General features: G+C 41.3%; 5 protein-coding genes across 5 annotated transcripts; all 5 read right to left on the bottom strand.

Moving 5' to 3' along the window:
* Nucleotides 1-353: 353 nt before the first annotated feature.
* On the bottom strand, nt 354-1,522 carry LOC115167588 (mucin-2-like; the record flags this gene model as incomplete). Its single annotated transcript, XM_029722160.1, has 2 exons — nt 354-381; nt 792-1,522. Coding segments are annotated over 2 exons (759 nt in total), but the record flags the coding sequence as incomplete, so codon positions are not given.
* An 841-nt stretch (nt 1,523-2,363) lies between these two features.
* LOC115167587 (mucin-2-like) lies at nt 2,364-3,583 on the bottom strand (the record flags this gene model as incomplete). Its single annotated transcript, XM_029722159.1, has 2 exons — nt 2,364-2,391; nt 2,820-3,583. Coding segments are annotated over 2 exons (792 nt in total), but the record flags the coding sequence as incomplete, so codon positions are not given.
* A 1,321-nt stretch (nt 3,584-4,904) lies between these two features.
* On the bottom strand, nt 4,905-8,919 carry LOC115167586 (mucin-2-like). Its single transcript, XM_029722158.1, has 4 exons — nt 8,898-8,919; nt 7,851-8,535; nt 5,371-6,038; nt 4,905-4,915 (listed from the first exon to the last, which is right to left on the bottom strand). The coding sequence occupies exons 1-4, from the start codon at nt 8,917-8,919 to the stop codon at nt 4,905-4,907; spliced, it is 1,386 nt and encodes a 461-aa protein (XP_029578018.1).
* A 2,006-nt stretch (nt 8,920-10,925) lies between these two features.
* Nucleotides 10,926-16,495, bottom strand: LOC115167585 (mucin-5B-like). The gene is made up of 12 exons (XM_029722157.1): nt 16,114-16,495; nt 15,899-16,037; nt 15,444-15,554; nt 14,994-15,173; nt 14,621-14,860; nt 14,384-14,540; nt 14,139-14,267; nt 13,483-13,633; nt 13,327-13,370; nt 12,982-13,239; nt 11,370-12,579; nt 10,926-10,953 (listed from the first exon to the last, which is right to left on the bottom strand). The coding sequence occupies exons 1-12, from the start codon at nt 16,236-16,238 to the stop codon at nt 10,926-10,928; spliced, it is 2,772 nt and encodes a 923-aa protein (XP_029578017.1). The 5' UTR covers nt 16,239-16,495.
* Nucleotides 16,496-16,994: 499 nt separating this feature from the next.
* LOC115167139 (mucin-5AC-like) lies at nt 16,995-25,264 on the bottom strand. The gene is made up of 19 exons (XM_029721258.1): nt 24,990-25,264; nt 24,611-24,673; nt 23,356-23,617; nt 22,972-23,086; nt 22,597-22,687; nt 22,393-22,499; nt 21,055-21,271; nt 20,834-20,959; nt 20,302-20,419; nt 20,065-20,203; nt 19,449-19,559; nt 19,239-19,308; nt 18,882-19,019; nt 18,614-18,778; nt 18,409-18,503; nt 18,053-18,179; nt 17,689-17,944; nt 17,463-17,515; nt 16,995-17,181 (listed from the first exon to the last, which is right to left on the bottom strand). The coding sequence occupies exons 1-19, from the start codon at nt 25,069-25,071 to the stop codon at nt 17,030-17,032; spliced, it is 2,487 nt and encodes an 828-aa protein (XP_029577118.1). The 5' UTR covers nt 25,072-25,264; the 3' UTR covers nt 16,995-17,029.
* Nucleotides 25,265-27,449: the final 2,185 nt, after the last annotated feature.

Raw genomic sequence — 27,449 nt, 5'->3', positions numbered from 1 at the left:
TCGAAGGAACTGTTGTTGTTGTTGTTGTTGTTGTTGTTGTTGTTGTCGGGATGTGTGTTGTGGGAGGACATTGGCAACATTTCACTCGTATCTCATAATCGAAGCACTTTTGCTGAAGACCTTGCTTATTGTTTTTACAAATCAGTCCAACGGATGGATTGCAAGTCACGTCTTGGCCAAGCTGAGAGATCTGAAGTCCAGGGTATTGTTTTGCTCTACATTCAACTGCCTCTGGAGCTGAGCAAATGTGATAACCACTGGCAATGATGTTCTTAATGGATTCATTATCTCCACCTTCAGAGCCAGAGGTTGGCCCACCAAGGTTGATCCAGTCTGACCACACACAACTTTCTTCACCATTGCACTGAGTAGTTGATACTCCTGTTGAGGTTGATGTAGGAGTAGAGGTTGGAGTTGTAGTAGTGGTGGAAGGCAGAGTTGTTGTTTTTGTTGTAGATGGAGCTGTCGAAGTTAAGATTGTAGTAGTGGGTGTAGGAGTGGTGGTCGAAGGAACTGTTGTTGTTGTTGTTGTTGTTGTTGTTGTCGGGATGTGTGTTGTGGGAGGACATTGACAACATTTCACTCGTATCTCATAATCGAAGCACTTTTGCTGAAGATCTTGCTTATTGTTTTTACAAATCAGTCCAACGGATGGATTGCAAGTCACGTCTTGGCCAAGCTGAGAGATCTGAAGTCCAGGGTATTGTTTTGCTCTACATTCAACTGCCTCTGGAGCTGAGCAAATGTGATAACCACTGGCAATGATGTTCTTAATGGATTCATTATCTCCACCTTCAGAGCCAGAGGTTGGCCCACCAAGGTTGATCCAGTCTGACCACACACAACTTTCTTCACCATTGCACTGGGTAGTTGATACTCCTGTTGAGGTTGATGTAGGAGTAGAGGTTGGAGTTGTAGTAGTGGTGGAAGGCAGAGTTGTTGTTTTTGTTGTAGATGGAGCTGTTGAAGTTAAGATTGTAGTAGTTGGTGTAGGAGTGGTGGTCGAAGGAACTGTTGTTGTTGTTGTTGTTGTTGTTGTTGTCGGGATGTGTGTTGTGGGAGGACATTGGCAACATTTCACTCGTATCTCATAATCGAAGCACTTTTGCTGAAGACCTTGCTTATTGTTTTTACAAATCAGTCCAACGGATGGATTGCAAGTCACGTCTTGGCCAAGCTGAGAGATCTGAAGTCCAGGGTATTGTTTTGCTCTACATTCAACTGCCTCTGGAGCTGAGCAAATGTGATAACCACTGGCAATGATGTTCTTAATGGATTCATTATCTCCACCTTCAGAGCCAGAGGTTGGCCCACCAAGGTTGATCCAGTCTGACCACACACAACTTTCTTCACCATTGCACTGAGTAGTTGATACTCCTGTTGAGGTTGATGTAGGAGTAGAGGTTGGAGTTGTAGTAGTGGTGGAAGGCAGAGTTGTTGTTTTTGTTGTAGATGGAGCTGTCGAAGTTAAGATTGTAGTAGTGGGTGTAGGAGTGGTGGTCGAAGGAACTGTTGTTGTTGTTGTTGTTGTTGTTGTTGTTGTTGTTGTCGGGATGTGTGTTGTGGGAGGACATTGACAACATTTCACTCGTATCTCATAATCGAAGCACTTTTGCTGAAGATCTTGCTTATTGTTTTTACAAATCAGTCCAACGGATGGATTGCAAGTCACGTCTTGGCCAAGCTGAGAGATCTGAAGTCCAGGGTATTGTTTTGCTCTACATTCAACTGCCTCTGGAGCTGAGCAAATGTGATAACCACTGGCAATGATGTTCTTAATGGATTCATTATCTCCACCTTCAGAGCCAGAGGTTGGCCCACCAAGGTTGATCCAGTCTGACCACACACAACTTTCTTCACCATTGCACTGGGTAGTTGATACTCCTGTTGAGGTTGATGTAGGAGTAGAGGTTGGAGTTGTAGTAGTGGTGGAAGGCAGAGTTGTTGTTTTTGTTGTAGATGGAGCTGTTGAAGTTAAGATTGTAGTAGTTGGTGTAGGAGTGGTGGTCGAAGGAACTGTTGTTGTTGTTGTTGTTGTTGTTGTTGTTGTTGTTGTCGGGATGTGTGTTGTGGGAGGACATTGGCAACATTTCACTCGTATCTCATAATCGAAGCACTTTTGCTGAAGACCTTGCTTATTGTTTTTACAAATCAGTCCAACGGATGGATTGCAAGTCACGTCTTGGCCAAGCTGAGAGATCTGAAGTCCAGGGTATTGTTTTGCTCTACATTCAACTGCCTCTGGAGCTGAGCAAATGTGATAACCACTGGCAATGATGTTCTTAATGGATTCATTATCTCCACCTTCAGAGCCAGAGGTTGGCCCACCAAGGTTGATCCAGTCTGACCACACACAACTTTCTTCACCATTGCACTGAGTAGTTGATACTCCTGTTGAGGTTGATGTAGGAGTAGAGGTTGGAGTTGTAGTAGTGGTGGAAGGCAGAGTTGTTGTTTTTGTTGTAGATGGAGCTGTCGAAGTTAAGATTGTAGTAGTGGGTGTAGGAGTGGTGGTCGAAGGAACTGTTGTTGTTGTTGTTGTTGTTGTTGTTGTTGTTGTTGTTGTTGTTGTCGGGATGTGTGTTGTGGGAGGACATTGACAACATTTCACTCGTATCTCATAATCGAAGCACTTTTGCTGAAGATCTTGCTTATTGTTTTTACAAATCAGTCCAACGGATGGATTGCAAGTCACGTCTTGGCCAAGCTGAGAGATCTGAAGTCCAGGGTATTGTTTTGCTCTACATTCAACTGCCTCTGGAGCTGAGCAAATGTGATAACCACTGGCAATGATGTTCTTAATGGATTCATTATCTCCACCTTCAGAGCCAGAGGTTGGCCCACCAAGGTTGATCCAGTCTGACCACACACAACTTTCTTCACCATTGCACTGGGTAGTTGATACTCCTGTTGAGGTTGATGTAGGAGTAGAGGTTGGAGTTGTAGTAGTGGTGGAAGGCAGAGTTGTTGTTTTTGTTGTAGATGGAGCTGTCGAAGTTAAGATTGTAGTAGTGGGTGTAGGAGTGGTGGTCGAAGGAACTGTTGTTGTTGTTGTTGTTGTTGTTGTTGTCGGGATGTGTGTTGTGGGAGGACATTGACAACATTTCACTCGTATCTCATAATCGAAGCACTTTTGCTGAAGATCTTGCTTATTGTTTTTACAAATCAGTCCAACGGATGGATTGCAAGTCACGTCTTGGCCAAGCTGAGAGATCTGAAGTCCAGGGTATTGTTTTGCTCTACATTCAACTGCCTCTGGAGCTGAGCAAATGTGATAACCACTGGCAATGATGTTCTTAATGGATTCATTATCTCCACCTTCAGAGCCAGAGGTTGGCCCACCAAGGTTGATCCAGTCTGACCACACACAACTTTCTTCACCATTGCACTGGGTAGTTGATACTCCTGTTGAGGTTGATGTAGGAGTAGAGGTTGGAGTTGTAGTAGTGGTGGAAGGCAGAGTTGTTGTTTTTGTTGTAGATGGAGCTGTTGAAGTTAAGATTGTAGTAGTTGGTGTAGGAGTGGTGGTCGAAGGAACTGTTGTTGTTGTTGTTGTTGTTGTTGTTGTTGTTGTTGTTGTTGTTGTCGGAATGTGTGTTGTGGGAGGACATTGGCAACATTTCACTCGTATCTCATAATCGAAGCACTTTTGCTGAAGACCTTGCTTATTGTTTTTACAAATCAGTCCAACAGATGGATTGCAAGTCACGTCTTGGCCAAGCTGAGAGATCTGAAGTCCAGGGTATTGTTTTGCTCTACATTCAACTGCCTCTGGAGCTGAGCAAATGTGATAACCACTGGCAATGATGTTCTTAATGGATTCATTATCTCCACCTTCAGAGCCAGAGGTTGGCCCACCAAGGTTGATCCAGTCTGACCACACACAACTTTCTTCACCATTGCACTGAGTAGTTGATACTCCTGTTGAGGTTGATGTAGGAGTAGAGGTTGGAGTTGTAGTAGTGGTGGAAGGCAGAGTTGTTGTTTTTGTTGTAGATGGAGCTGTCGAAGTTAAGATTGTAGTAGTGGGTGTAGGAGTGGTGGTCGAAGGAACTGTTGTTGTTGTTGTTGTTGTTGTTGTTGTTGTTGTTGTCGGGATGTGTGTTGTGGGAGGACATTGACAACATTTCACTCGTATCTCATAATCGAAGCACTTTTGCTGAAGATCTTGCTTATTGTTTTTACAAATCAGTCCAACGGATGGATTGCAAGTCACGTCTTGGCCAAGCTGAGAGATCTGAAGTCCAGGGTATTGTTTTGCTCTACATTCAACTGCCTCTGGAGCTGAGCAAATGTGATAACCACTGGCAATGATGTTCTTAATGGATTCATTATCTCCACCTTCAGAGCCAGAGGTTGGCCCACCAAGGTTGATCCAGTCTGACCACACACAACTTTCTTCACCATTGCACTGGGTAGTTGATACTCCTGTTGAGGTTGATGTAGGAGTAGAGGTTGGAGTTGTAGTAGTGGTGGAAGGCAGAGTTGTTGTTTTTGTTGTAGATGGAGCTGTTGAAGTTAAGATTGTAGTAGTTGGTGTAGGAGTGGTGGTCGAAGGAACTGTTGTTGTTGTTGTTGTTGTTGTTGTTGTTGTTGTCGGGATGTGTGTTGTGGGAGGACATTGGCAACATTTCACTCGTATCTCATAATCGAAGCACTTTTGCTGAAGACCTTGCTTATTGTTTTTACAAATCAGTCCAACGGATGGATTGCAAGTCACGTCTTGGCCAAGCTGAGAGATCTGAAGTCCAGGGTATTGTTTTGCTCTACATTCAACTGCCTCTGGAGCTGAGCAAATGTGATAACCACTGGCAATGATGTTCTTAATGGATTCATTATCTCCACCTTCAGAGCCAGAGGTTGGCCCACCAAGGTTGATCCAGTCTGACCACACACAACTTTCTTCACCATTGCACTGAGTAGTTGATACTCCTGTTGAGGTTGATGTAGGAGTAGAGGTTGGAGTTGTAGTAGTGGTGGAAGGCAGAGTTGTTGTTTTTGTTGTAGATGGAGCTGTCGAAGTTAAGATTGTAGTAGTGGGTGTAGGAGTGGTGGTCGAAGGAACTGTTGTTGTTGTTGTTGTTGTTGTTGTTGTTGTTGTTGTTGTTGTCGGGATGTGTGTTGTGGGAGGACATTGACAACATTTCACTCGTATCTCATAATCGAAGCACTTTTGCTGAAGACCTTGCTTATTGTTTTTACAAATCAGTCCAACGGATGGATTGCAAGTCACGTCTTGGCCAAGCTGAGAGATCTGAAGTCCAGGGTATTGTTTTGCTCTACATTCAACTGCCTCTGGAGCTGAACAAATGTGATAACCACTGGCAATGATGTTCTTAATGGATTCATTATCTCCACCTTCAGAGCCAGAGGTTGGCCCACTAAGGTTGATCCAGTCTGACCACACACAACTTTCTTCACCATTGCACTGGGTAGTTGATACTCCTGTTGAGGTTGATGTAGGAGTAGAGGTTGGAGTTGTAGTAGTGGTGGAAGGCAGAGTTGTTGTTTTTGTTGTAGATGGAGCTGTTGAAGTTAAGATTGTAGTAGTTGGTGTAGGAGTGGTGGTTGAAGAAACTGTTGTTGTTGTTGTTGTTGTTGTTGTTGTCGGGATGTGTGTTGTGGGAGGACATTGACAACATTTCACTCGTATCTCATAATCGAAGCACTTTTGCTGAAGATCTTGCTTATTGTTTTTACAAATCAGTCCAACGGATGGATTGCAAGTCACGGCTTGGCCAAGCTGAGAGATCTGAAGTCCAGGGTATTGTTTTGCTCTACATTCAACTGCCTCTGGAGCTGAGCAAATGTGATAACCACTGGCAATGATGTTCTTAATGGATTCATTATCTCCACCTTCAGAGCCAGAGGTTGGCCCACCAAGGTTGATCCAGTCTGACCACACACAACTTTCTTCACCATTGCACTGGGTAGTTGATACTCCTGTTGAGGTTGATGTAGGAGTAGAGGTTGGAGTTGTAGTAGTGGTGGAAGGCAGAGTTGTTGTTTTTGTTGTAGATGGAGCTGTTGAAGTTAAGATTGTAGTAGTTGGTGTAGGAGTGGTGGTCGAAGGAACTGTTGTTGTTGTTGTTGTTGTTGTTGTTGTTGTTGTTGTCGGGATGTGTGTTGTGGGAGGACATTGGCAACATTTCACTCGTATCTCATAATCGAAGCACTTTTGCTGAAGACCTTGCTTATTGTTTTTACAAATCAGTCCAACGGATGGATTGCAAGTCACGTCTTGGCCAAGCTGAGAGATCTGAAGTCCAGGGTATTGTTTTGCTCTACATTCAACTGCCTCTGGAGCTGAGCAAATGTGATAACCACTGGCAATGATGTTCTTAATGGATTCATTATCTCCACCTTCAGAGCCAGAGGTTGGCCCACCAAGGTTGATCCAGTCTGACCACACACAACTTTCTTCACCATTGCACTGAGTAGTTGATACTCCTGTTGAGGTTGATGTAGGAGTAGAGGTTGGAGTTGTAGTAGTGGTGGAAGGCAGAGTTGTTGTTTTTGTTGTAGATGGAGCTGTTGAAGTTAAGATTGTAGTAGTTGGTGTAGGAGTGGTGGTCGAAGGAACTGTTGTTGTTGTTGTTGTTGTTGTTGTTGTCGGGATGTGTGTTGTGGGAGGACATTGGCAACATTTCACTCGTATCTCATAATCGAAGCACTTTTGCTGAAGACCTTGCTTATTGTTTTTACAAATCAGTCCAACGGATGGATTGCAAGTCACGTCTTGGCCAAGCTGAGAGATCTGAAGTCCAGGGTATTGTTTTGCTCTACATTCAACTGCCTCTGGAGCTGAGCAAATGTGATAACCACTGGCAATGATGTTCTTAATGGATTCATTATCTCCACCTTCAGAGCCAGAGGTTGGCCCACCAAGGTTGATCCAGTCTGACCACACACAACTTTCTTCACCATTGCACTGAGTAGTTGATACTCCTGTTGAGGTTGATGTAGGAGTAGAGGTTGGAGTTGTAGTAGTGGTGGAAGGCAGAGTTGTTGTTTTTGTTGTAGATGGAGCTGTCGAAGTTAAGATTGTAGTAGTGGGTGTAGGAGTGGTGGTCGAAGGAACTGTTGTTGTTGTTGTTGTTGTTGTTGTCGGGATGTGTGTTGTGGGAGGACATTGACAACATTTCACTCGTATCTCATAATCGAAGCACTTTTGCTGAAGATCTTGCTTATTGTTTTTACAAATCAGTCCAACGGATGGATTGCAAGTCACGTCTTGGCCAAGCTGAGAGATCTGAAGTCCAGGGTATTGTTTTGCTCTACATTCAACTGCCTCTGGAGCTGAGCAAATGTGATAACCACTGGCAATGATGTTCTTAATGGATTCATTATCTCCACCTTCAGAGCCAGAGGTTGGCCCACCAAGGTTGATCCAGTCTGACCACACACAACTTTCTTCACCATTGCACTGGGTAGTTGATACTCCTGTTGAGGTTGATGTAGGAGTAGAGGTTGGAGTTGTAGTAGTGGTGGAAGGCAGAGTTGTTGTTTTTGTTGTAGATGGAGCTGTCGAAGTTAAGATTGTAGTAGTGGGTGTAGGAGTGGTGGTCGAAGGAACTGTTGTTGTTGTTGTTGTTGTTGTTGTCGGGATGTGTGTTGTGGGAGGACATTGACAACATTTCACTCGTATCTCATAATCGAAGCACTTTTGCTGAAGATCTTGCTTATTGTTTTTACAAATCAGTCCAACGGATGGATTGCAAGTCACGTCTTGGCCAAGCTGAGAGATCTGAAGTCCAGGGTATTGTTTTGCTCTACATTCAACTGCCTCTGGAGCTGAGCAAATGTGATAACCACTGGCAATGATGTTCTTAATGGATTCATTATCTCCACCTTCAGAGCCAGAGGTTGGCCCACCAAGGTTGATCCAGTCTGACCACACACAACTTTCTTCACCATTGCACTGGGTAGTTGATACTCCTGTTGAGGTTGATGTAGGAGTAGAGGTTGGAGTTGTAGTAGTGGTGGAAGGCAGAGTTGTTGTTTTTGTTGTAGATGGAGCTGTTGAAGTTAAGATTGTAGTAGTTGGTGTAGGAGTGGTGGTCGAAGGAACTGTTGTTGTTGTTGTTGTTGTTGTTGTTGTTGTCGGGATGTGTGTTGTGGGAGGACATTGGCAACATTTCACTCGTATCTCATAATCGAAGCACTTTTGCTGAAGACCTTGCTTATTGTTTTTACAAATCAGTCCAACGGATGGATTGCAAGTCACGTCTTGGCCAAGCTGAGAGATCTGAAGTCCAGGGTATTGTTTTGCTCTACATTCAACTGCCTCTGGAGCTGAGCAAATGTGATAACCACTGGCAATGATGTTCTTAATGGATTCATTATCTCCACCTTCAGAGCCAGAGGTTGGCCCACCAAGGTTGATCCAGTCTGACCACACACAACTTTCTTCACCATTGCACTGAGTAGTTGATACTCCTGTTGAGGTTGATGTAGGAGTAGAGGTTGGAGTTGTAGTAGTGGTGGAAGGCAGAGTTGTTGTTTTTGTTGTAGATGGAGCTGTCGAAGTTAAGATTGTAGTAGTGGGTGTAGGAGTGGTGGTCGAAGGAACTGTTGTTGTTGTTGTTGTTGTTGTTGTTGTTGTCGGGATGTGTGTTGTGGGAGGACATTGACAACATTTCACTCGTATCTCATAATCGAAGCACTTTTGCTGAAGATCTTGCTTATTGTTTTTACAAATCAGTCCAACGGATGGATTGCAAGTCACGTCTTGGCCAAGCTGAGAGATCTGAAGTCCAGGGTATTGTTTTGCTCTACATTCAACTGCCTCTGGAGCTGAGCAAATGTGATAACCACTGGCAATGATGTTCTTAATGGATTCATTATCTCCACCTTCAGAGCCAGAGGTTGGCCCACCAAGGTTGATCCAGTCTGACCACACACAACTTTCTTCACCATTGCACTGGGTAGTTGATACTCCTGTTGAGGTTGATGTAGGAGTAGAGGTTGGAGTTGTAGTAGTGGTGGAAGGCAGAGTTGTTGTTTTTGTTGTAGATGGAGCTGTTGAAGTTAAGATTGTAGTAGTTGGTGTAGGAGTGGTGGTTGAAGGAACTGTTGTTGTTGTTGTTGTTGTTGTTGTTGTTGTCGGGATGTGTGTTGTGGGAGGACATTGACAACATTTCACTCGTATCTCATAATCGAAGCACTTTTGCTGAAGATCTTGCTTATTGTTTTTACAAATCAGTCCAACGGATGGATTGCAAGTCACGGCTTGGCCAAGCTGAGAGATCTGAAGTCCAGGGTATTGTTTTGCTCTACATTCAACTGCCTCTGGAGCTGAGCAAATGTGATAACCACTGGCAATGATGTTCTTAATGGATTCATTATCTCCACCTTCAGAGCCAGAGGTTGGCCCACCAAGGTTGATCCAGTCTGACCACACACAACTTTCTTCACCATTGCACTGGGTAGTTGATACTCCTGTTGAGGTTGATGTAGGAGTAGAGGTTGGAGTTGTAGTAGTGGTGGAAGGCAGAGTTGTTGTTTTTGTTGTAGATGGAGCTGTTGAAGTTAAGATTGTAGTAGTTGGTGTAGGAGTGGTGGTCGAAGGAACTGTTGTTGTTGTTGTTGTTGTTGTTGTTGTTGTTGTCGGGATGTGTGTTGTGGGAGGACATTGGCAACATTTCACTCGTATCTCATAATCGAAGCACTTTTGCTGAAGACCTTGCTTAATATTTTTACAAATCAGTCCAACGGATGGATTGCAAGTCACGTCTTGGCCAAGCTGAGAGATCTGAAGTCCAGGGTATTGTTTTGCTCTACATTCAACTGCCTCTGGAGCTGAGCAAATGTGATAACCACTGGCAATGATGTTCTTAATGGATTCATTATCTCCACCTTCAGAGCCAGAGGTTGGCCCACCAAGGTTGATCCAGTCTGACCACACACAACTTTCTTCACCATTGCACTGAGTAGTTGATACTCCTGTTGAGGTTGATGTAGGAGTAGAGGTTGGAGTTGTAGTAGTGGTGGAAGGCAGAGTTGTTGTTTTTGTTGTAGATGGAGCTGTTGAAGTTAAGATTGTAGTAGTTGGTGTAGGAGTGGTGGTTGAAGGAACTGTTGTTGTTGTTGTTGTTGTTGTTGTTGTTGTTGTTGTTGTCGGGATGTGTGTTGTGGGAGGACATTGACAACATTTCACTCGTATCTCATAATCGAAGCACTTTTGCTGAAGATCTTGCTTATTGTTTTTACAAATCAGTCCAACGGATGGATTGCAAGTCACGGCTTGGCCAAGCTGAGAGATCTGAAGTCCAGGGTATTGTTTTGCTCTACATTCAACTGCCTCTGGAGCTGAGCAAATGTGATAACCACTGGCAATGATGTTCTTAATGGATTCATTATCTCCACCTTCAGAGCCAGAGGTTGGCCCACCAAGGTTGATCCAGTCTGACCACACACAACTTTCTTCACCACTGCACTGGGTAGTTGATACTCCTGTTGAGGTTGATGTAGGAGTAGAGGTTGGAGTTGTAGTAGTGCTGGAAGGCAGAGTTGTTGTTTTTGTTGTAGATGGAGCTGTTGAAGTTAAGATTGTAGTAGTTGGTGTAGGAGTGGTGGTCGAAGGAACTGTTGTTGTTGTTGTTGTTGTTGTTGTTGTCGGGATGTGTGTTGTGGGAGGACATTGGCAACATTTCACTCGTATCTCATAATCGAAGCACTTTTGCTGAAGACCTTGCTTATTGTTTTTACAAATCAGTCCAACGGATGGATTGCAAGTCACGTCTTGGCCAAGCTGAGAGATCTGAAGTCCAGGGTATTGTTTTGCTCTACATTCAACTGCCTCTGGAGCTGAGCAAATGTGATAACCACTGGCAATGATGTTCTTAATGGATTCATTATCTCCACCTTCAGAGCCAGAGGTTGGCCCACCAAGGTTGATCCAGTCTGACCACACACAACTTTCTTCACCACTGCACTGGGTAGTTGATACTCCTGTTGAGGTTGATGTAGGAGTAGAGGTTGGAGTTGTAGTAGTGGTGGAAGGCAGAGTTGTTGTTTTTGTTGTAGATGGAGCTGTCGAAGTTAAGATTGTAGTAGTGGGTGTAGGAGTGGTGGTTGAAGGAACTGTTGTTGTTGTTGTTGTTGTTGTTGTTGTTGTTGTCGGGATGTGTGTTGTGGGAGGACATTGACAACATTTCACTCGTATCTCATAATCGAAGCACTTTTGCTGAAGACCTTGCTTATTGTTTTTACAAATCAGTCCAACCGATGGATTGCAAGTCACGTCTTGGCCAAGCTGAGAGATCTGAAGTCCAGGGTATTGTTTTGCTCTACATTCAACTGCCTCTGGAGCTGAGCAAATGTGATAACCACTGGCAATGATGTTCTTAATGGATTCATTATCTCCACCTTCAGAGCCAGAGGTTGGCCCACCAAGGTTGATCCAGTCTGACCACACACAACTTTCTTCACCATTGCACTGGGTAGTTGATACTCCTGTTGAGGTTGATGTAGGAGTAGAGGTTGGAGTTGTAGTAGTGGTGGAAGGCAGAGTTGTTGTTTTTGTTGTAGATGAAGCTGTCGAAGTTAAGATTGTAGTAGTGGGTGTAGGTGTAATGGTCGATGGAACTGTTGTTGATGTGGTAGCTGGAGCAGTCGATGTCAATATTGTAGTAGTGGGTTTTGTAGTGTTGGTAGGAGTTGTAGTTGTGGTCAGAGGTTGAGTTGAGGTTGGAGGAATAGTGATTGTCATTGGTTTACTTGTTATTGTAGTTAATGTGGATGTTGACATTGTTGTAGTTGTGACAGTAGGTGTAGTTGTAGTTTCTGGTGTTGTAGTGTGACATTTCACAGTCTTACAACATTTGACCTTAATTTCATAGTCAAGGCATATTGGAGGAATACTTTGATCTTTGTTCTGGCATATTAATCCAACCTTCGTATTACATTCTACCTTCTGTCCTAATTCAGACAATGGGACCCCTGGATATCGCACTGCTTGGCATATGACATCTACTGGTTTTTCACAAATATCTTTCCCAGATTCTCTAATCTTTTTAATTGATTCATTGTCGCCACCCCCAGGACCAAATTGAGGATAGTCCACATTATACCAAGGTGACCACTCACAAACTGTGCAGGTAGGGGTTTTTGTATTCAATGTGGTCGTTGATATAGTGGAGGTGATTGCTGTTGTAGTTGTTGTTGTCGTCGTAACAGGTGGTCTTGTTGTTGGTGAAATGGTTGTAGGCTTAGATGTGCAAAGATTTTCATCACAGCAGAGGACTCGAACTTGGTAGTTAAAGCACAGTGGGAATGGGCCTGACTGGTCTTCATTTCTGCAAGTCAAACCTTCTGCTACATTACACTGCACCACTTGACCCACTTGGCTTATGCTAACATTTGGGTACTTCTCGGCTCTGCATTGGATCTTGCTTGGCTTCTCACATATATCGTGTCCCTCTGCTCTTATGTTGTTGTAGGTTTCAGAGTCTCCTCCTGGAGTTCCAAGTGTAGGGAATGTGGTATCAAACCATTGTGACCACACACATGGATATCCACATGTAGTAGTAAAGGTTGTTGGAGACGCTGTTGTCTCTGTTGAAGATGTGGCTGGCTCTATAGAATCAGGGTATACATTACAGTTAGTCAGTTAAATACAAAAATATAAAAATACCTTTTCTTCTTTTAGATTGGTGGTAATGTAACACAATATAAGGAAGGTGCCTAGTTAGCAATGTCTTCAGCCAATTTGATCATAAGAGATACTTGTTTTAGTGTTTACACTTCATATGCAACAATGTTGGCTGGTGGCACTTTAAACAGAGAGGATGGGCTCATAGTAATAACTGGAATGGAATGGTCTCAAACACAAACACTTGGTTTCCTTGTGTTTGACACCATTCCATTCACTCTTTTCCACTCATTATTATGAGCCGTCCTCCCCTCCTCAGCCTACTCTGATATATAACCAAGTCATACTAGTCACTAGTCCCTCAAGCCTCAGTCTCAGGAACCCACCAGTTGGCGTTGGTGTTGAGAAAGTGAAAACATTTGTTGTCACTGTAGAGAATGATGTAGAGGTAGGAACATTCGTAGATGGAGTTGGATGAGATGGAATAGAAGTTATTGGCGTTGTAGGTGAACAAGGGTACATGTCCCTGTAAATGGTTCCATTCTTCCCACAAACTGCTGTCATACAGCTGCTATGTCCATCCGTTGTATCGTATATGATATGCCCATAGGGGTATTTGTTCCCATTGTAGGTGCAAGTGCAAGCTGAAATGATAAGATATATTTTAGAGTACTGGAAAGTTGAAAACATTATTAATGCGTTTTTGTTTTTGTTGAGGGATGCATTCATACCTTGTACATCGTATTTGCAGTCCACTGTCACGGAATTACAATAGCTTTGGAAAAAGAAACATTTACAATTCTACTTAGTTTCATTCTTGACATTCAAACAAACGGTGTTCACAATTTTAGCCAAGACCAAGAGTCTCTGTGTTACTAAAGACATACCATGTCTGGCAGTTTTCTGTGGTCGGTACTTTTCCTCCATTATTGTAGTGTTTTCCATCTCTGCCATAGCAGCCACACTGCTCCTTCTCCACACACTTCATTATAGCTTCATCAAAGAAGGGTTGAGCAGGAGGACATTTTGGATAGCAACCTAAAGAAGAAGAAAAATATTCAAATATTAATGATCAAAAAGCAACTGATTGATAGAGGTAATTTAAAGCTAGAATCTTTTGATGCTACAGCAATTTTTTTTAACCTATAAATGAATAATATATACCCATTAATTCTTGAAGAATATAACTTAATATAACTTAAACTGTCGTACCCCATAAGAACCCAAAATATACGTTTGTTTTACCACAATGTTTGTAAACAATACAAATTAAGTCAAACACTGTGTAGCCTCAAAACATGGTTAAAACAATCATTTTTATATCATAAATGGTCAGCCCTTGCATCCATAGCCCTCTATGAATTTGAGAGTGGTTACAATTCTCCTGGGCCTTCCCTCAGCTTTTTACCGAAACAGTGGCGGGGTGGCGACTTTGTTACTGTTTCAATTAAGGACTCTAGCTTTAACATTAAAGAAATACTAAGTACCTGTTATGGAAAATTGTTTTTGCCCAAAATAGATCCTAAATGAATGTCTACTGTACCTTCAAGAGGTGGTATCTGAGTGGAGCAGCTCCCGGAGGGATTCCTGCAGGTCTTCATACACTGAGCTCCACATGCCTTGTAGTGCCACTCACATTCTCCAGGGGAGTTGTAGTAATCACAGAACAGTGCTGTATGTGGTGGACAAAAGCTCTCTGTAAGTATTATCTTCAATTCGGTTTATACCGACTGAATTAAGCCTGTTTTTATGTCAGCACTTTAATGAATTGAACATTTAGAAACTCACGGCATATTTGTGGGCTTCTCCAGGCTATGCAGGCTCCAGCCTCATTACAGGCCTCTGCATAAGCTGCCACAGCGGTACAGAAACACTCACAGTCTCCACCACTGTCGCAAGCACATGAGTCTGTTACACAAGCATCGTAGAAAGGAGAGGGGTCCACCTAGTTGGAGAACATCATTTAGTCAACATGATCATATAAAATTCCAAAACATTCAGTGAACGACTAAAGTCTAAACCTACTTTAGAATGGCAGTCTGTAAAAACTTTGCTCTGTATGATGCTGCACTGCTTCTGTGACCAAGACTGCCTGTAAGGGTTGGCAGTACAGGGGCTCCTTTTGCTCTTTGCATCGGGGCAGCTTGCAGAGACTTTCCAGCTGTTTCCAAAGTCTAGAGGATTGACAACAACTGCCTGGCTCCTGGTAGTGAAGTCATTGTTTGCGTTGCCATCATAGTTTCCACACAGACCACAGACATGTCCCTGAAGAGGACATAGCATTAGATTCAGTTGAGTGATAAAAAGGGGTCATAACAGACTTGTGAATATCAGTTGATGGAATACTAGAAACATATTTTAATATCTAATTTGTCATCCAATCAAAGTTGAAATGTACCTTGAACTGTGGGTTAAGTTTGATGAACATGCTTGTTTTCCTGTCCCACATGAGAATCAAACCATTATTTGCTTCAATCACAAGGTAGATGCCCATTGTGCGAATCTGGTAAGGAACCACCTCCCCTGTATTTCTCTCAATGACTTGGTAGTTCCCTTCTGTCAGGATTAATTCATTGTTCTGAAAGAGATTTAAAAAAATATGAATTTATCTAATTACTTATTATGTTATAATCTCTGCTATAATGTTTGTTTTTTTGCCTAGCCTCATGAAGCTAGTATGTATGTATGTATGTATGTATGTATGTATGTATGTATGTATGTATGTATGTATGTATGTATGTATGTATGTATGTATGTATGTATGTATGTATATGTATGTATGACTAAATAGTAGTAGTCTTTGCTTCAATAATGTTATGTTCCAGGCAGGATGCAGGAATCTAGTTACCCCCAGGAAGAGCTTGATGGCCTTGGAGCAGGTGGTGCCTGTTGTTCCACAGGGAATGTTCTCAGTGATGACTCTGAAGCTGCCATTGGCATTGTTGTTTCCACAGTAGTCCTGTTTAAGGTAGACTCCATTTCAGTCATGAATGAAACAACAGCCAACACAGTATTATGGTGGATGGTACATTATCTCCAACCATACATGTGGTAAGTCAATCATTGAAATAATGAAAAGGTTCATCTCGTTGGGAATGCTACAGCAGCATTCACAAAGCAACAGCAGATAATGTCCAAACAGTTTCAAATATTCCTTTTCAGACTCCCCAGAAACACCTACAGTATATACCTTAAAATAATGAACACAAACCCTTATTGGTCATCATGTATTAATACTTAACCAATAAAACAAATAATACTGGTGTTGATCACTTAGACTATCATGTTACCCTGCAAGCATACCTTTGTAAGAGTGTATTCACAGTCTCCTTCGAAAGTGAATCGTTTCCCGTCAAAAGTAATGTAGTGTCCATCTCCATAAATGGCACAGGTTCCATGGCACAGGTTAGTTGTGCACTGCCATTTTCTGTCTTTACAAGTGCTGAAAGTGGCAAAAATAGATGTCAGACTGAAGTCTTAATTGGTTTAAAACCCCAAATGAGGCAAGATGAGCTTACCAGGTATTGCAGTCGACCTTGATTCTGTCTCCTGGTTGGTAAGTAGCTGCATTGTGAGAACAAGGACAAAGGTCTGGCTTGATGCAGCCTCCTTTTCCATCGGATACCAGTCCAGAGGGACACATACAGCCTGAAATGCACTCTGTGCTGATCTGTAAAATGAAAATTATTTATTTGAAAATCTGTTGTGTAAAAATGGTGTTAACTATAAGTTCATCTGGTTCCCAGAAAGTTCAGCCCAAATGCGTGAAGAGTCTTGTGGACCAAAAGGTCAAACTTGGCCTTCGTTAGCCATTAGTCAATACAGAGAGACCAGGAGAAACTCCCAGCGCATAGGTATTGGTTTATTCGGCTTAGTCTACCAAACAATCATCTCCCACAAAACCTTCCCAATAACCCTCCCCCAAACACTAGCACACCACAAGCACAGAGCCACGCCTTGCAGTCGTGTGATTCGCTCAAATTAAATGATGACAAATACTATACTCAATAAGGAAACTCCCATAGAATTATATGATCACTCCCACTAAGGACAAAATTTAATCGTTGATGTACCAGGCTTATATACGCTGTGCACAATAGCTTGGAGACTATGTTAACTTTACCAATATATAAAAAACTGAAAGTTTATATTTTACACTCGATTTTTATTCACAATCCTTTGGGCATTAGATGACTATACACTGAGTGTAGAAACAATAAGAACACCTGCTCTTTCCATAACATAGACTGACCAGGGGAATCCAGCTGAAAACATTGATCCCTTATTGATGTCACTTGTTAAATCCACTTCAATAAGTGTAGATGAAGAGGAGGAGACAGGTTAAAGAAGGATTTTCAAGCCATGAGACAATTGAGACAGATTGTGTATTAATATCAATATTAGGAAGGTGTTCTTAATGTTTTGTACACAGGTTTATATCCGCTGTGTGGAACGGTCTGGAGACGAAGTAAATAGGGGACCTACACAGGCCATATCCAGAATATTGCAGCTCTTCTGACACTCTAACCCTCTCACTCCTGGGCTTGCATTGGAGCAGTTGAAGAAAACCATTGGTGCAACACATGCTGTGGAAATAAAGGGAATTCATGTATCATGACTCTGTTGTGTCTTTCACAAAATCAATATGCTCTGTAAAGTGTGTACTAGGATGGAGAGATGATAATTCAACATGCACATTGCCTGGTTCTGTTGCCAATAGCATACTACTACCACACACCACATGTGTATATAGGATTGGACAGAGTGCCATTAAAAGAATAGACTTGTTTCAAATTCAGTGTTGCCTAGCACAGTACAATATCTAAAAATTGTGAGATGTTTTGACAATTTATATACATGAACTTACATGGATGATCAGGTGAATCTCCAATACAATGGAGTTTGCCCTCCTTGCAGGTGCTGAAATAAAATGGTGTTAATGGTACTTGAATGTCCCTATGCTCACTACAGGAAAGCAAGGCCCAAGGCCCTTGGTTCATAAAGTCCCAAAAATATGCCTTTAAAATAAAATGTGTAGTGAATTACATTGATATACAGCTTGAGTATAGGTAAGTAAATAACTCGGTCCATACCACATGGTTCCATCCTTGCTGATGACCTCTCCAGGGGACACCACTGAGCCCTTGTAATAACAAGGGCAGCTGGCTGGTGGAACACACTTGCCCTCATCATCCAGGTAGGTTCCCTCAGAACAGACACACCCATCCACAGACTCGAAGGTGATTGAACAGGTAAAGTCAGAGTCGCTGTAGCAGCGGCAGGAGCGATCACTGCTTTTTATGCTGTAGCTGTAGACCATGGTGCTAGGGCACGAGGTGGAGTATTTGTCTGGGGATGGCAACAATTACTGTTAGATGTAAATATTTATCATATTTGTATCTTATTCTCCCACAATTGACACACCTTCTTAGGTATTATGGTGTGATTGTCACTTACTGCAGATAGTGTCTCTCCAGCCGCTGAGCTGGATACCCTCGGCAGCACAAGCATGGACATAAGAGGAGACGGCAGCACACATGCAGTCCTCACTCTTCTCACAGTTACAGCTGTCATACATGCAGTTCTGAATAGAAAACCACAGTCAGAACAGCATCCATATTATACTGTACAATAGTTTGAATTAATTGTGTGTGCATAATATGCACGAACACTGCGCAGAAAACAATATTTAACAGCAAGCAAAATGATTCTCAATTGCCCCATAACAGCTGTAATCACATGATACATACATTTGTGTATTAGCTATGCTCATGAAATATTCAGAAATGAATAGTATGGTGATGGAGTCTCACGTCTTTGTACATGTCTGGGCTTATCGCTGCGTGGCATGGAGCAAACAACCCTTTAGGATCAGCCAGCTGAGAGCACCAGTGCTGGGCATACTTCTCTGAAATAGTGAAAACCACAGGAATTAGTTAGGCCAACTTTAAGAAACACTTGCACCATTCTCCATAACAATTAAAACAGACATGGAAAGGTGATAAACCATGCAGCTACCATTGTCAAGACTTAAACTGCAGGGGCTTTCAAAGCTACTCTTGATGTCTGGGCAGCTGGCTCGTGTTTTCCAGGTGTTTGCAAAACCAATGGCTGTGCCCTCAGTCACTCCACTCAGGACCTTGAAATCATCTCCTTGGTTGTTGTTGAAGTTTCCACAAAGACCTGTAAGGTGAACATGTATTTATATACAGGGAAAATAAATCATTCCCAGAACATGAACACCTCAGTGGACTGTGGTGGTTGGTCAATGGATGATTTGACATACCGCAAGTTCTCTTTTGCCAAACGGTGCTTGCAGCAATATAGACCTGCATGATTGGTGAGAGTTGGATTTCCAACTGGAGGCCAAAGGTGGTCTGGACGATGATGAAAAATGAGGAGGCTCTGAAAATAGTTACTCCAGCTATAAGGAACAAAGTGGGAAGAGGAAGGAGTATGATGCAGCATTAAAATATATGTGTCAGTGTTGAATGATAAAGTTACATCGCCATCACGACATTCCCAATAATCATTATGTATTCCCCATACAATGATGTGCTTACCTGTAGGACACAAGTTTCATGTATGCCTAGTCATGACTACATTGATAGTACGGTATGTTTATTGTGCAACTCTAACTTACCAGCAGAAAAGGGCAGCTGAGAATAGATTCCATTTACAAAGGCTTTTCCATTGGGTTGTATGTTGATCACCTGCATAGAGGGGCATTGCGTATCCATATTCTTATTCATGATATTCAAATTATACATTAAAGTCTAAAACCTAACAATATTAGGGGAAAAACATCTACTGCAGTCAAAGGCTGAGAGCATGTCAGTCAAAGAATACTTACAGTGGCTCCTTCTGAGAGGGACAGGGTAACAGCCTTTAGACAAGTCTCACTGTCAGAAAGCCCACACTGCACCAGATCACCCAGTACAGTAAATTGCATCCCATCACAGTCCTGAAAAAAACATGAATAAGTTGTTACAAATATTTGCCTTAATAAAAGGAAAAATCAATATCTCAGTGTAAAACAAGAGACAGAGTAAACATGAACAACCCAGATTTCTCAATAGATAAACGTATGAATGCAAGATGAATAGTATTGTTCCAACTCTGTTCCTGGAGAGCTACTCTCCTGTAGGTTTTTGCTCCATACCCAGTTGTAACTAACATGATTCAGCTCATCAACCAGCTAATTAGTAGAATCAGGTGCCCTAAATTAGGGTTGGAGTGAAAACCTACAGGACCGTAGCACTCCAGGAACATTGTTGGAGAGCCCTGTTCTATATAGTTTGATAACAATGTTCATCATAAACCTGGATTTGTTAGAAGAAAAGTAAAGAAGCTGTAGACAAAGCTGTAATACAGACATAATAACTACAAAAAAGTTGACAAGTTTTAAGATGTCTTATGTGGATGAGATTGATGCACACAGATCTTAGGTGAGGAAACTGCATATTGACCTTGGTCAGAACATAAGAGCAGTCCCCATGAAAGGTGTAGGCTTTTCCATCATAGGTGTTGATGTGGGATCCTCCCTCCACAGCACAGGTGCCAGGACAGTCCTTGTCCACACACTTCCACTGACCACCACCACAGGAGCTAAGGGCAACATATCAATTATTCAATGGAACTTACAAATTGTCACTGCGGGAATAACTTTTAGTCTCAAGTCAAAATTCTTAGCCAGGTTTTCTTACCAATCTTTACAAGTGCTTGAATAAGACTCTCCGGGTGCGTAGGTTTTTCCATTGTGGCGGCAGGAGCATTGACTCAAGGCGATACAACCATTCTTGTTGACGTCATCAAAAACGGTTCCTTTGGGTGAGAGCATACATGTGTTTATTATGTCTCCATCCCAACATACTGCCCTACAAAGGCAAAACGCAGTAACTATGTGTTTTCTTTTACTCCAAAATCTGAATTCAAAGTATTTTTCTGTCTAGACAGATAATCATTTCTGACACTCCATAATATATTCTGATCAACTGGCTTGTTTGTGTCAGGAAATTAAATACCACATGAATCAGATAACATACCTGGCCATTACAACAGATCAAATATTTTTGACCAAATGTGTAGTTGCCTTTGTAACGCAACATAGTCTGGTCTACAATATGGAATCAATTGCTTTGCATTCTATCAGTATGCAGTCTGCTACATTCCAATGCATTTTATCACATCTCTTTGAAGAAGAGGATGTGCAGAGAACGTTTAAATATGTCTACCTACCTGGAGGACAAAAGCAGCCATCTGAGCAGTGTTCCTCACACAGCTGGCCTCTCTCAGGGTTGGAGCAGGTGTCAACACAGGGGCTTCCACACTCCTGGTACTCCATGTTGAAGGGGCATGTCTTATCTGCAAAGATAAGGTTATTTCAAAATATTAGTATACTGTTGCAACTAACCAATGTGCGATTAGATTTTTGATATGGGGAGTAATGGCATGCTTACAGCAGAACTGTTCAGTCCTCCATTGTTTTGGCTTCCCGCCTGCATGAACACACTGACGGGAGTACTCTGAGATGGTGTTGCACAGGCAGAAGGAGTTGGTGCTGTTATCACAGTGGCACAGGTCAGATACACAGGCCTCAACAAATGAGTCGATGGCCAACAAGTCCTTACAGCTGCTGAAGGCAGGACCGGAGAGCAACTGCTCACAAACTGGTTTCTATCAAACAAAAACAGAGAGATGTTATAATTAGGACATATACAGTGGAGTCTGAAATTATTGACACCCTTGATAAAGACGAGTAGAAAGGACTGTATGAAATAAACAATTTAAAAATGTAACTATATTGTATGCAAATCAAATTTGGGAAAATATTTTATTTTATATTAATACAATTGCTTCTAGAAAGAGACTTTGTCTAAAAAGTAATACAAAAGAAATCTCTAAAAGGTAGGGGTCAAAATTATTGACATCGTTGTTTTCACTATCTTTCAATACCTCACCTTGCGAGGAAAACGGCAATAATCATTTTTTCAAATGTTTTATGAGTTGAAGAACATATTAGGAGCACAGGAGATTGGTGGGTTTTGATTGGGGAGGACGGGCTTGTGGTAATGGCTAGAGCAGAGTTGGTGGAACGGTATCAAATACATCAAACACATGTTTTCCATGTGTTTGATGCCATTCCATTTGCTCCGTTCCAGCTATTATTACGAGCCGTCTTTACCTCAGCAGCCTCCACTGATTAGGATCCTTGATAATCGTAGTCTGTTCTTATGGACTGCCCTCTTTAATTCAAACCACAGATTTTCAGTGGGTTTCAAAGAGAGACTGAGATGGCCATTGCAAAAAGGGGTTATTTTGCAGTCTCTGAACTTGACACCCATTGAAAATCTGTGGTTTGAATTGAAGGGCAGTCCATAAGCACAGACAAAGGATATCAAGGATTTGGAAGGATTCTGTATGGAGGAATGGTCTAAAATCCCTCCCAATATGTTCTCCAACTCAAATAAACATTTTAGAAAAAGGCTCAGTCCTATTATTCTCTCAAGGTGTGGTGTTGAAAGGTTTTGAAAACAGGGGTGTTTGACCCCTGACTGGAGAGAAAGAAAATATGACTTTTAAACAAAATCTCTTTCTCCGAGCAATTGTATTAGTATAAAATAATATATTTTTGAAAGAAATGGAGCATATATACTGTAGCAGTATACAGTATAGTCATTTTTGCTCATCTTTATCAAGGGAGTCAGTAATTTCAGGCCCCACTTTAAATGTTGTTAAGTACACAGCAGCGTAGCCAATATCCCTATTCTTATCATAAGCGCTAAAGTTTAACCTACCAAATTGGGGCATTTATGATTCGAAGGCAGTGTATTTTCAGTACAGCTTTCAGTTGGACCATCCAATTTCCAGAAGTTTCCGAAGTCGACAGGGGACAATTTCATACCTTTGGCATAAAAATAAATCAAATTATTGTTGAATGTCAACTGTATTCCAAATAATAGGCTATGGTTGACGTGTTGATAATGTCAGTGAAAATGTACCATGGCTATAGAACTCATCAAATTGTTGAACTCCATTAAAATCTCCACATAGACCACAGGTCTTATTTCTGAATTTGATGTCCATCTCCACCTGAAATATAAGACCATTAGACATTTTAGGGCGACATTTTACCTCCATAACCGCATAACACTCGACAAATACGGGAAATGACTGTAACAAAACGAACATTTAACCGCAGTGACAACCTATTCCTTAAAATAACTTTAGATTAGTACTACCTATAGTCATTCCAAGTGCCTACATTCATTCCAAGTGCCCACCACAGCACAGGCCTTCAAATGCAGACATTGACCACACTGCAGAAACCTAACTCCACAACAGAAATATTCATAAATGCATAATTGTTGTACTACCAAGAAGGAATCCTCCTGGTTCCAGATGGCTACCAATCCCAGTTTTGCTTTGATCTTGATGTAGGAGGGAGTCTCTTCAATGAGAATACCAGACTGGCTGAATGGTAAGGTGGCACTGGAGGAAGAGGAAGACAAAGCACTAGATTCAACTAGAACTTAGTCAGACCAACCAATCAATTGACTTCATTTTAAGACATTTTCATTGGTAGTATAAAAACAGCAATCTCATCTCAATCACTGTAAATATGTGCCGGAGCATAATTACACAGTATAAGGTTGTGTCTAATCTTTTAAGTCAAAGCGACTGGGACAACAATATGACATCCAACTACTTGAGCACTGATTGAGAAATACCTCTACATGAGAAATTCTTGAGGAACTTACTTCTTCCCATTAACAACAACGGAACCCTTGGATAGCTCCACCACTGCGCCATCCAGCTTCATGGTGATCTTGCTAATGGTGGGCTGGTGGTCCACCAACTGCCGCCTCATCTGGATGTTGAAATCCTCATAACTGCTATGGCACAGTGAGGTCACAACATAGTTGCAGGTGGAGGGGAGCTGAAAGATGTCTCCGTCAAAGGTCTTGAAGTGGTAGTTACCCCACGTACTGCAGACTTGGCCATTATGTATAGGACTCACTCCTGAGGAAACGGATAACCAATTCAGCTATGATAGCATACAATTCAGCAGGTTTTATCTTTAGATACAGAGAAAGAAATGAGTAGACAACGAGGAACAGAATTATTTCAAATTTGTGCCCCTTGTAAGATCTAGTAGTCCATTGGTTGACTGCCTCACTCACTCACCATAAGAGTCTACTGACGCACCCGTGTGTCAATCTAATTAACATCATGAAAACATCCTCATCAAAATCTGTCAGTTTAAGCTAAAGATATCTGTTTTTTTGCATGGGTTGCATCTCAATCCACCATATCCACCTACAGTATGTCGACCTTCCGCATCTGCAGTTGAAAGTGGTAGAGCTACAGAGCTGTTTGTCACACCAGGGGACATCCTGAAAATTGGTATTCTCACGAAAACTTCTTTAGCGTCCGAACGATTTGGCCTACGAACTAATATCACCACTCCATGGTGTCACGGGACTCGTCTGGTGTCAGTACCACCGATGTGCCAACCTCTGTCTGTAGCGTCCGAAACGTTTGGTCTACGACCCCCACAAGTGTCACTGAATGGAAGCATGGCGGTGGTTTTGTGCCAACAAAAAAAGGGTTTAAATATGTGTAAAAAAAACAAATATTTCCTGAGCTTTCTTATATGTCCAGACATTTCAAAACCTTATTCCTTAGGATACATTTTTTTGGCATTTATGAATGTGTTATTCAAGGCGTTTCTATGGGCTATATTAGTAAACGCCAAATTCAATATTTGATCAACTAAAAACCAAGAATTTTCAAAGTACATCCAAACTCGATCATGTTTAGGAACTGAATTATTTAGGCTACTTCATGCTTCTCAAAAACAGCTAATCCACAAAACCTGTTGCACAACTTGCTATGACTGTCTCCATCATGGTTATTGTCCTTTGTCTGTGGATATGTAAGGCTGCAGTGTTAATCATTGTCATCATCCTCAGGGCTCACACATCTGTATAGCACATGTATTATGAAGCTTACCTGCAATCTCAGGCATCCTTGACATTGAGGGGATGATGTTAACTGTGGCCTTTGATGTATCCTCTGAAATCAAAGTGTATGTTAATAAGTTGCATGAAGTTTTACTGTAAATCATTGTGGAATCCTGTGTATTTCAGGCTCTGTTTTGTAGTTCTCTTGCCAATCCTACATTTACCTATTCATCAATCATAACTCGTGCTTAAAAGCACATAAAAGCAGGACTTAGCATTGTCAAATATTCCCTCATTGTTAGGCTGTCCAATTAGATAAACATTGGAGCTATTGTGAGAGTGCTATGACATACAGTAACATACATTTTAGCCCTGTCAACACTAAAGTACAAGGTTTCATGTAAAACAAAATCATGGATTCTACCTACCACTTTGAGAGGCAGTTAAACCAATCGCCAGAGCCATCCATATTAACACCCATGTGGGTGTCTGTGTTGTCCCCATGGTCATCCTCTGGGTAGTGAACACAGGTGGTATGTGAAAGGTACTTGTTGGTTCTTGGCTTTATACCACCTCAGTGAAGGGAAGGTCCTTGGTTCTTCTGGACGTGAAGGTGTGGCAGAAGGGCTGGCTCCGTTCCAAGCATTTTATGGCCATCTCATACCAATATGAGAGGTTTAAACCCCATTTTCTCATTGCACAGAAAAACATGTAATAAACAAGTTGCAGTAGTTAATCTATTAGATTCATTGTATTTATTAATTATATATATGGACTAAATAAAACACCAAAACAGGTCATAAAGTGTTTGTGTTCATTTGTTTATCTCTTATGACTCATTTAATAGACCAACATAACACGATGCAGGTGTGTTCCTATGATAAGAGTGATTACTGATTCAATCTATTGTCCTTACACTGAGGCTGAAATGTCTTATTGTTTCTCATGTCACAAAGAGTTTTTACACACAATGGCAATATTGCTCATGACTTGATATGAAGGAAAACCCTTGTTTACTTTACTAATTAATTGTTTTATAAACACGAAACATTTTCAAAATGCCATTAGTATTGTTGCAATGCACAATGTGGTTATGTGGTGTTGTGTAATGTAACTCCACCATCTCATGTCCTTATGTCAATATTCTTGTAGAAGGGTCGTTCCATTTGATTTCATGCACACCTTTTAACTTGAACAAAACTTTCTAGACATTTTTGCCCATCATAGAAGTAGTCGGCAGGTAGCCTAGTGGTTAAAGCGTTGGGCCAGTAACCTGAAAGTTTGCTGGATTGAATCCCAGAGCTGACAAGGTAAAAAACTGTCATTCTGCCCCTGAACAAGGCAGTCAACCCACTGTTCCTAGGTAGGCTGTTATTGTAAATAAGAATGTGTTCTTAACTGACTTGCCTAGTTAAATAAAGGTTAAATAAAATAGTCAGAAACAAACTTTTTGGACCTGAATGCCAAAACATTTAGGAGATATAGGTGCTCACAGTTTACCCATTTCGCATCCATGTCTTTGTCACTGGAAAAGACAAACAGCATGAGTTTGATATAATTTAAAAGCTTGCAAACAGGGTAGTCAACAACAACAAAAAATTATAATATCTTGAAGAATTTTTGTGTTTTTATAAAAATGTAATTTTTTTTACCTTTAACATCAATTATCCCAAAATGCATGAACTGATTAAAAAAATATTGTTTTGCATATTTTGTAGCTTAGACCCTATTTTACATCATCTGAGGTTTTTGTGTTGTGCTCGACATCGGTTTAGACACTGCACGCTCTTGAATACAGGTTGTGTGTAATGTTTTGGCTGATAAAATCAACATTTTAACTTTTAAAGGACAGCACAAAGATGGTTGAAGTTCCACATATCACAGAATGTTGAAATGAATGGGAATATCAGTTGTTTTAAATGATGCTGTCAATCTTCCACACAAAACCTATTGAAATCATAGAAATATAGATAATAGAATAGCCATTCCTATTTAAGTTGATTTCTGACAGTGTGTGGACCGGAAGCCTTCTTTGTGGATAAAAATAAAAATCTAGTTTTATTTAAAAATATATTTTCAAGATTTTATCAAATTGTTTTACAACCCTGTTTGTAAGGTTTTAAATGATATCAAACTCAACCGTTTATCTTTTTCAGTGCTGAAGACATGGATGTCTCATGGTAGGGTGGGGTATGCAAAATGGGTAAACTTTGAAATCCTCTATCTCATAAATGTTTCTGACAGCTTCTACCACAGCAAATAAGTATGGAAAGTTTTGTTCAAATCAAAAGGGGTGCGGTCAAAAATGGATTGAAATCAAATGGAACGACCCAGAACTAAGGTTCAAAAAGAGTGTTTTGGCATGAAAACCCCTTTTTGACTTCAAAATACGCCCATTAAAACTGTGAATTAATAGAATGTATTGTTGAAAGCTGTGTTCCATTTGCAAAGCATCACTTGACTTGAGATTAGAAAATGCAATTGTCACTGAGCTTTTCATTCATTTCACACAAGGGTTAGAAAGATTAATAGTCTTTGACAAGACTATTTATTTAGTTATTTTTTCACCTTTATTTAACCAGGTAGGCTAGTTGAGAACAAGTTCTCATTAAGGATATTGATACCATCTTGTGATTTAAACATAGAGTCATATTTTTGATTGTAACATTTTATATGTTGGTACACATATTAGCCACTAATGTGTAGTTCATCTGCATGTACAGTACATACGCATCTAATAACAATTAGCAACTAAACTTCTTTCCATAGTATCTTTAATTAGAATGACCACTATGTATTATCACTTGCTGCTAGTATACTGTACAGTGGTCTCCATGTGAATTTGGACAGTGATGCTCTCCATATAAATGTAATGTGTCAAATGAGGT

This window comes from Salmo trutta, chromosome 29 (genome assembly GCF_901001165.1).
Source record: "Salmo trutta chromosome 29, fSalTru1.1, whole genome shotgun sequence".
NCBI classification, from domain to species: domain Eukaryota; kingdom Metazoa; phylum Chordata; class Actinopteri; order Salmoniformes; family Salmonidae; genus Salmo; species Salmo trutta.
Note: the sequence above shows the minus strand (reverse complement) of the source record. Positions and strands in the feature narration are given on the sequence as shown.

Coding starts and splice junctions, on each gene's coding strand:
- LOC115167586 (XM_029722158.1), bottom strand. CDS start 8,919: ATGGTGAAGAAAGTTGTGTGTG. Junction 8,536..8,897: donor GGTGAAGAAAGTTGTGTGTG/GTCAGACTGGAT, acceptor CCACTACTACAA/TCTTAACTTCGACAGCTCCA. Junction 6,039..7,850: donor CCAACCTCTGGCTCTGAAGG/TGGAGATAATGA, acceptor AACTACTACAAT/CTTAACTTCAACAGCTCCAT.
- LOC115167139 (XM_029721258.1), bottom strand. CDS start 25,071: ATGACCATGGGGACAACACAGACACCCACATGGGTGTTAATATGGATG. Junction 22,500..22,596: donor TGATGAGTTCTATAGCCATG/GTACATTTTCAC, acceptor TTTATGCCAAAG/GTATGAAATTGTCCCCTGTC. Junction 20,420..20,833: donor TGGCTGCTTTTGTCCTCCAG/GTAGGTAGACAT, acceptor TCTCACCCAAAG/GAACCGTTTTTGATGACGTC.
- LOC115167585 (XM_029722157.1), bottom strand. CDS start 16,238: ATGTGTCCCTCTGGACTGGTATCCGATGGAAAAGGAGGCTGCATCAAG. Junction 15,174..15,443: donor CCATCAAGCTCTTCCTGGGG/GTAACTAGATTC, acceptor AATCTCTTTCAG/AACAATGAATTAATCCTGAC. Junction 14,541..14,620: donor TTACAGACTGCCATTCTAAA/GTAGGTTTAGAC, acceptor TTCTCCAACTAG/GTGGACCCCTCTCCTTTCTA.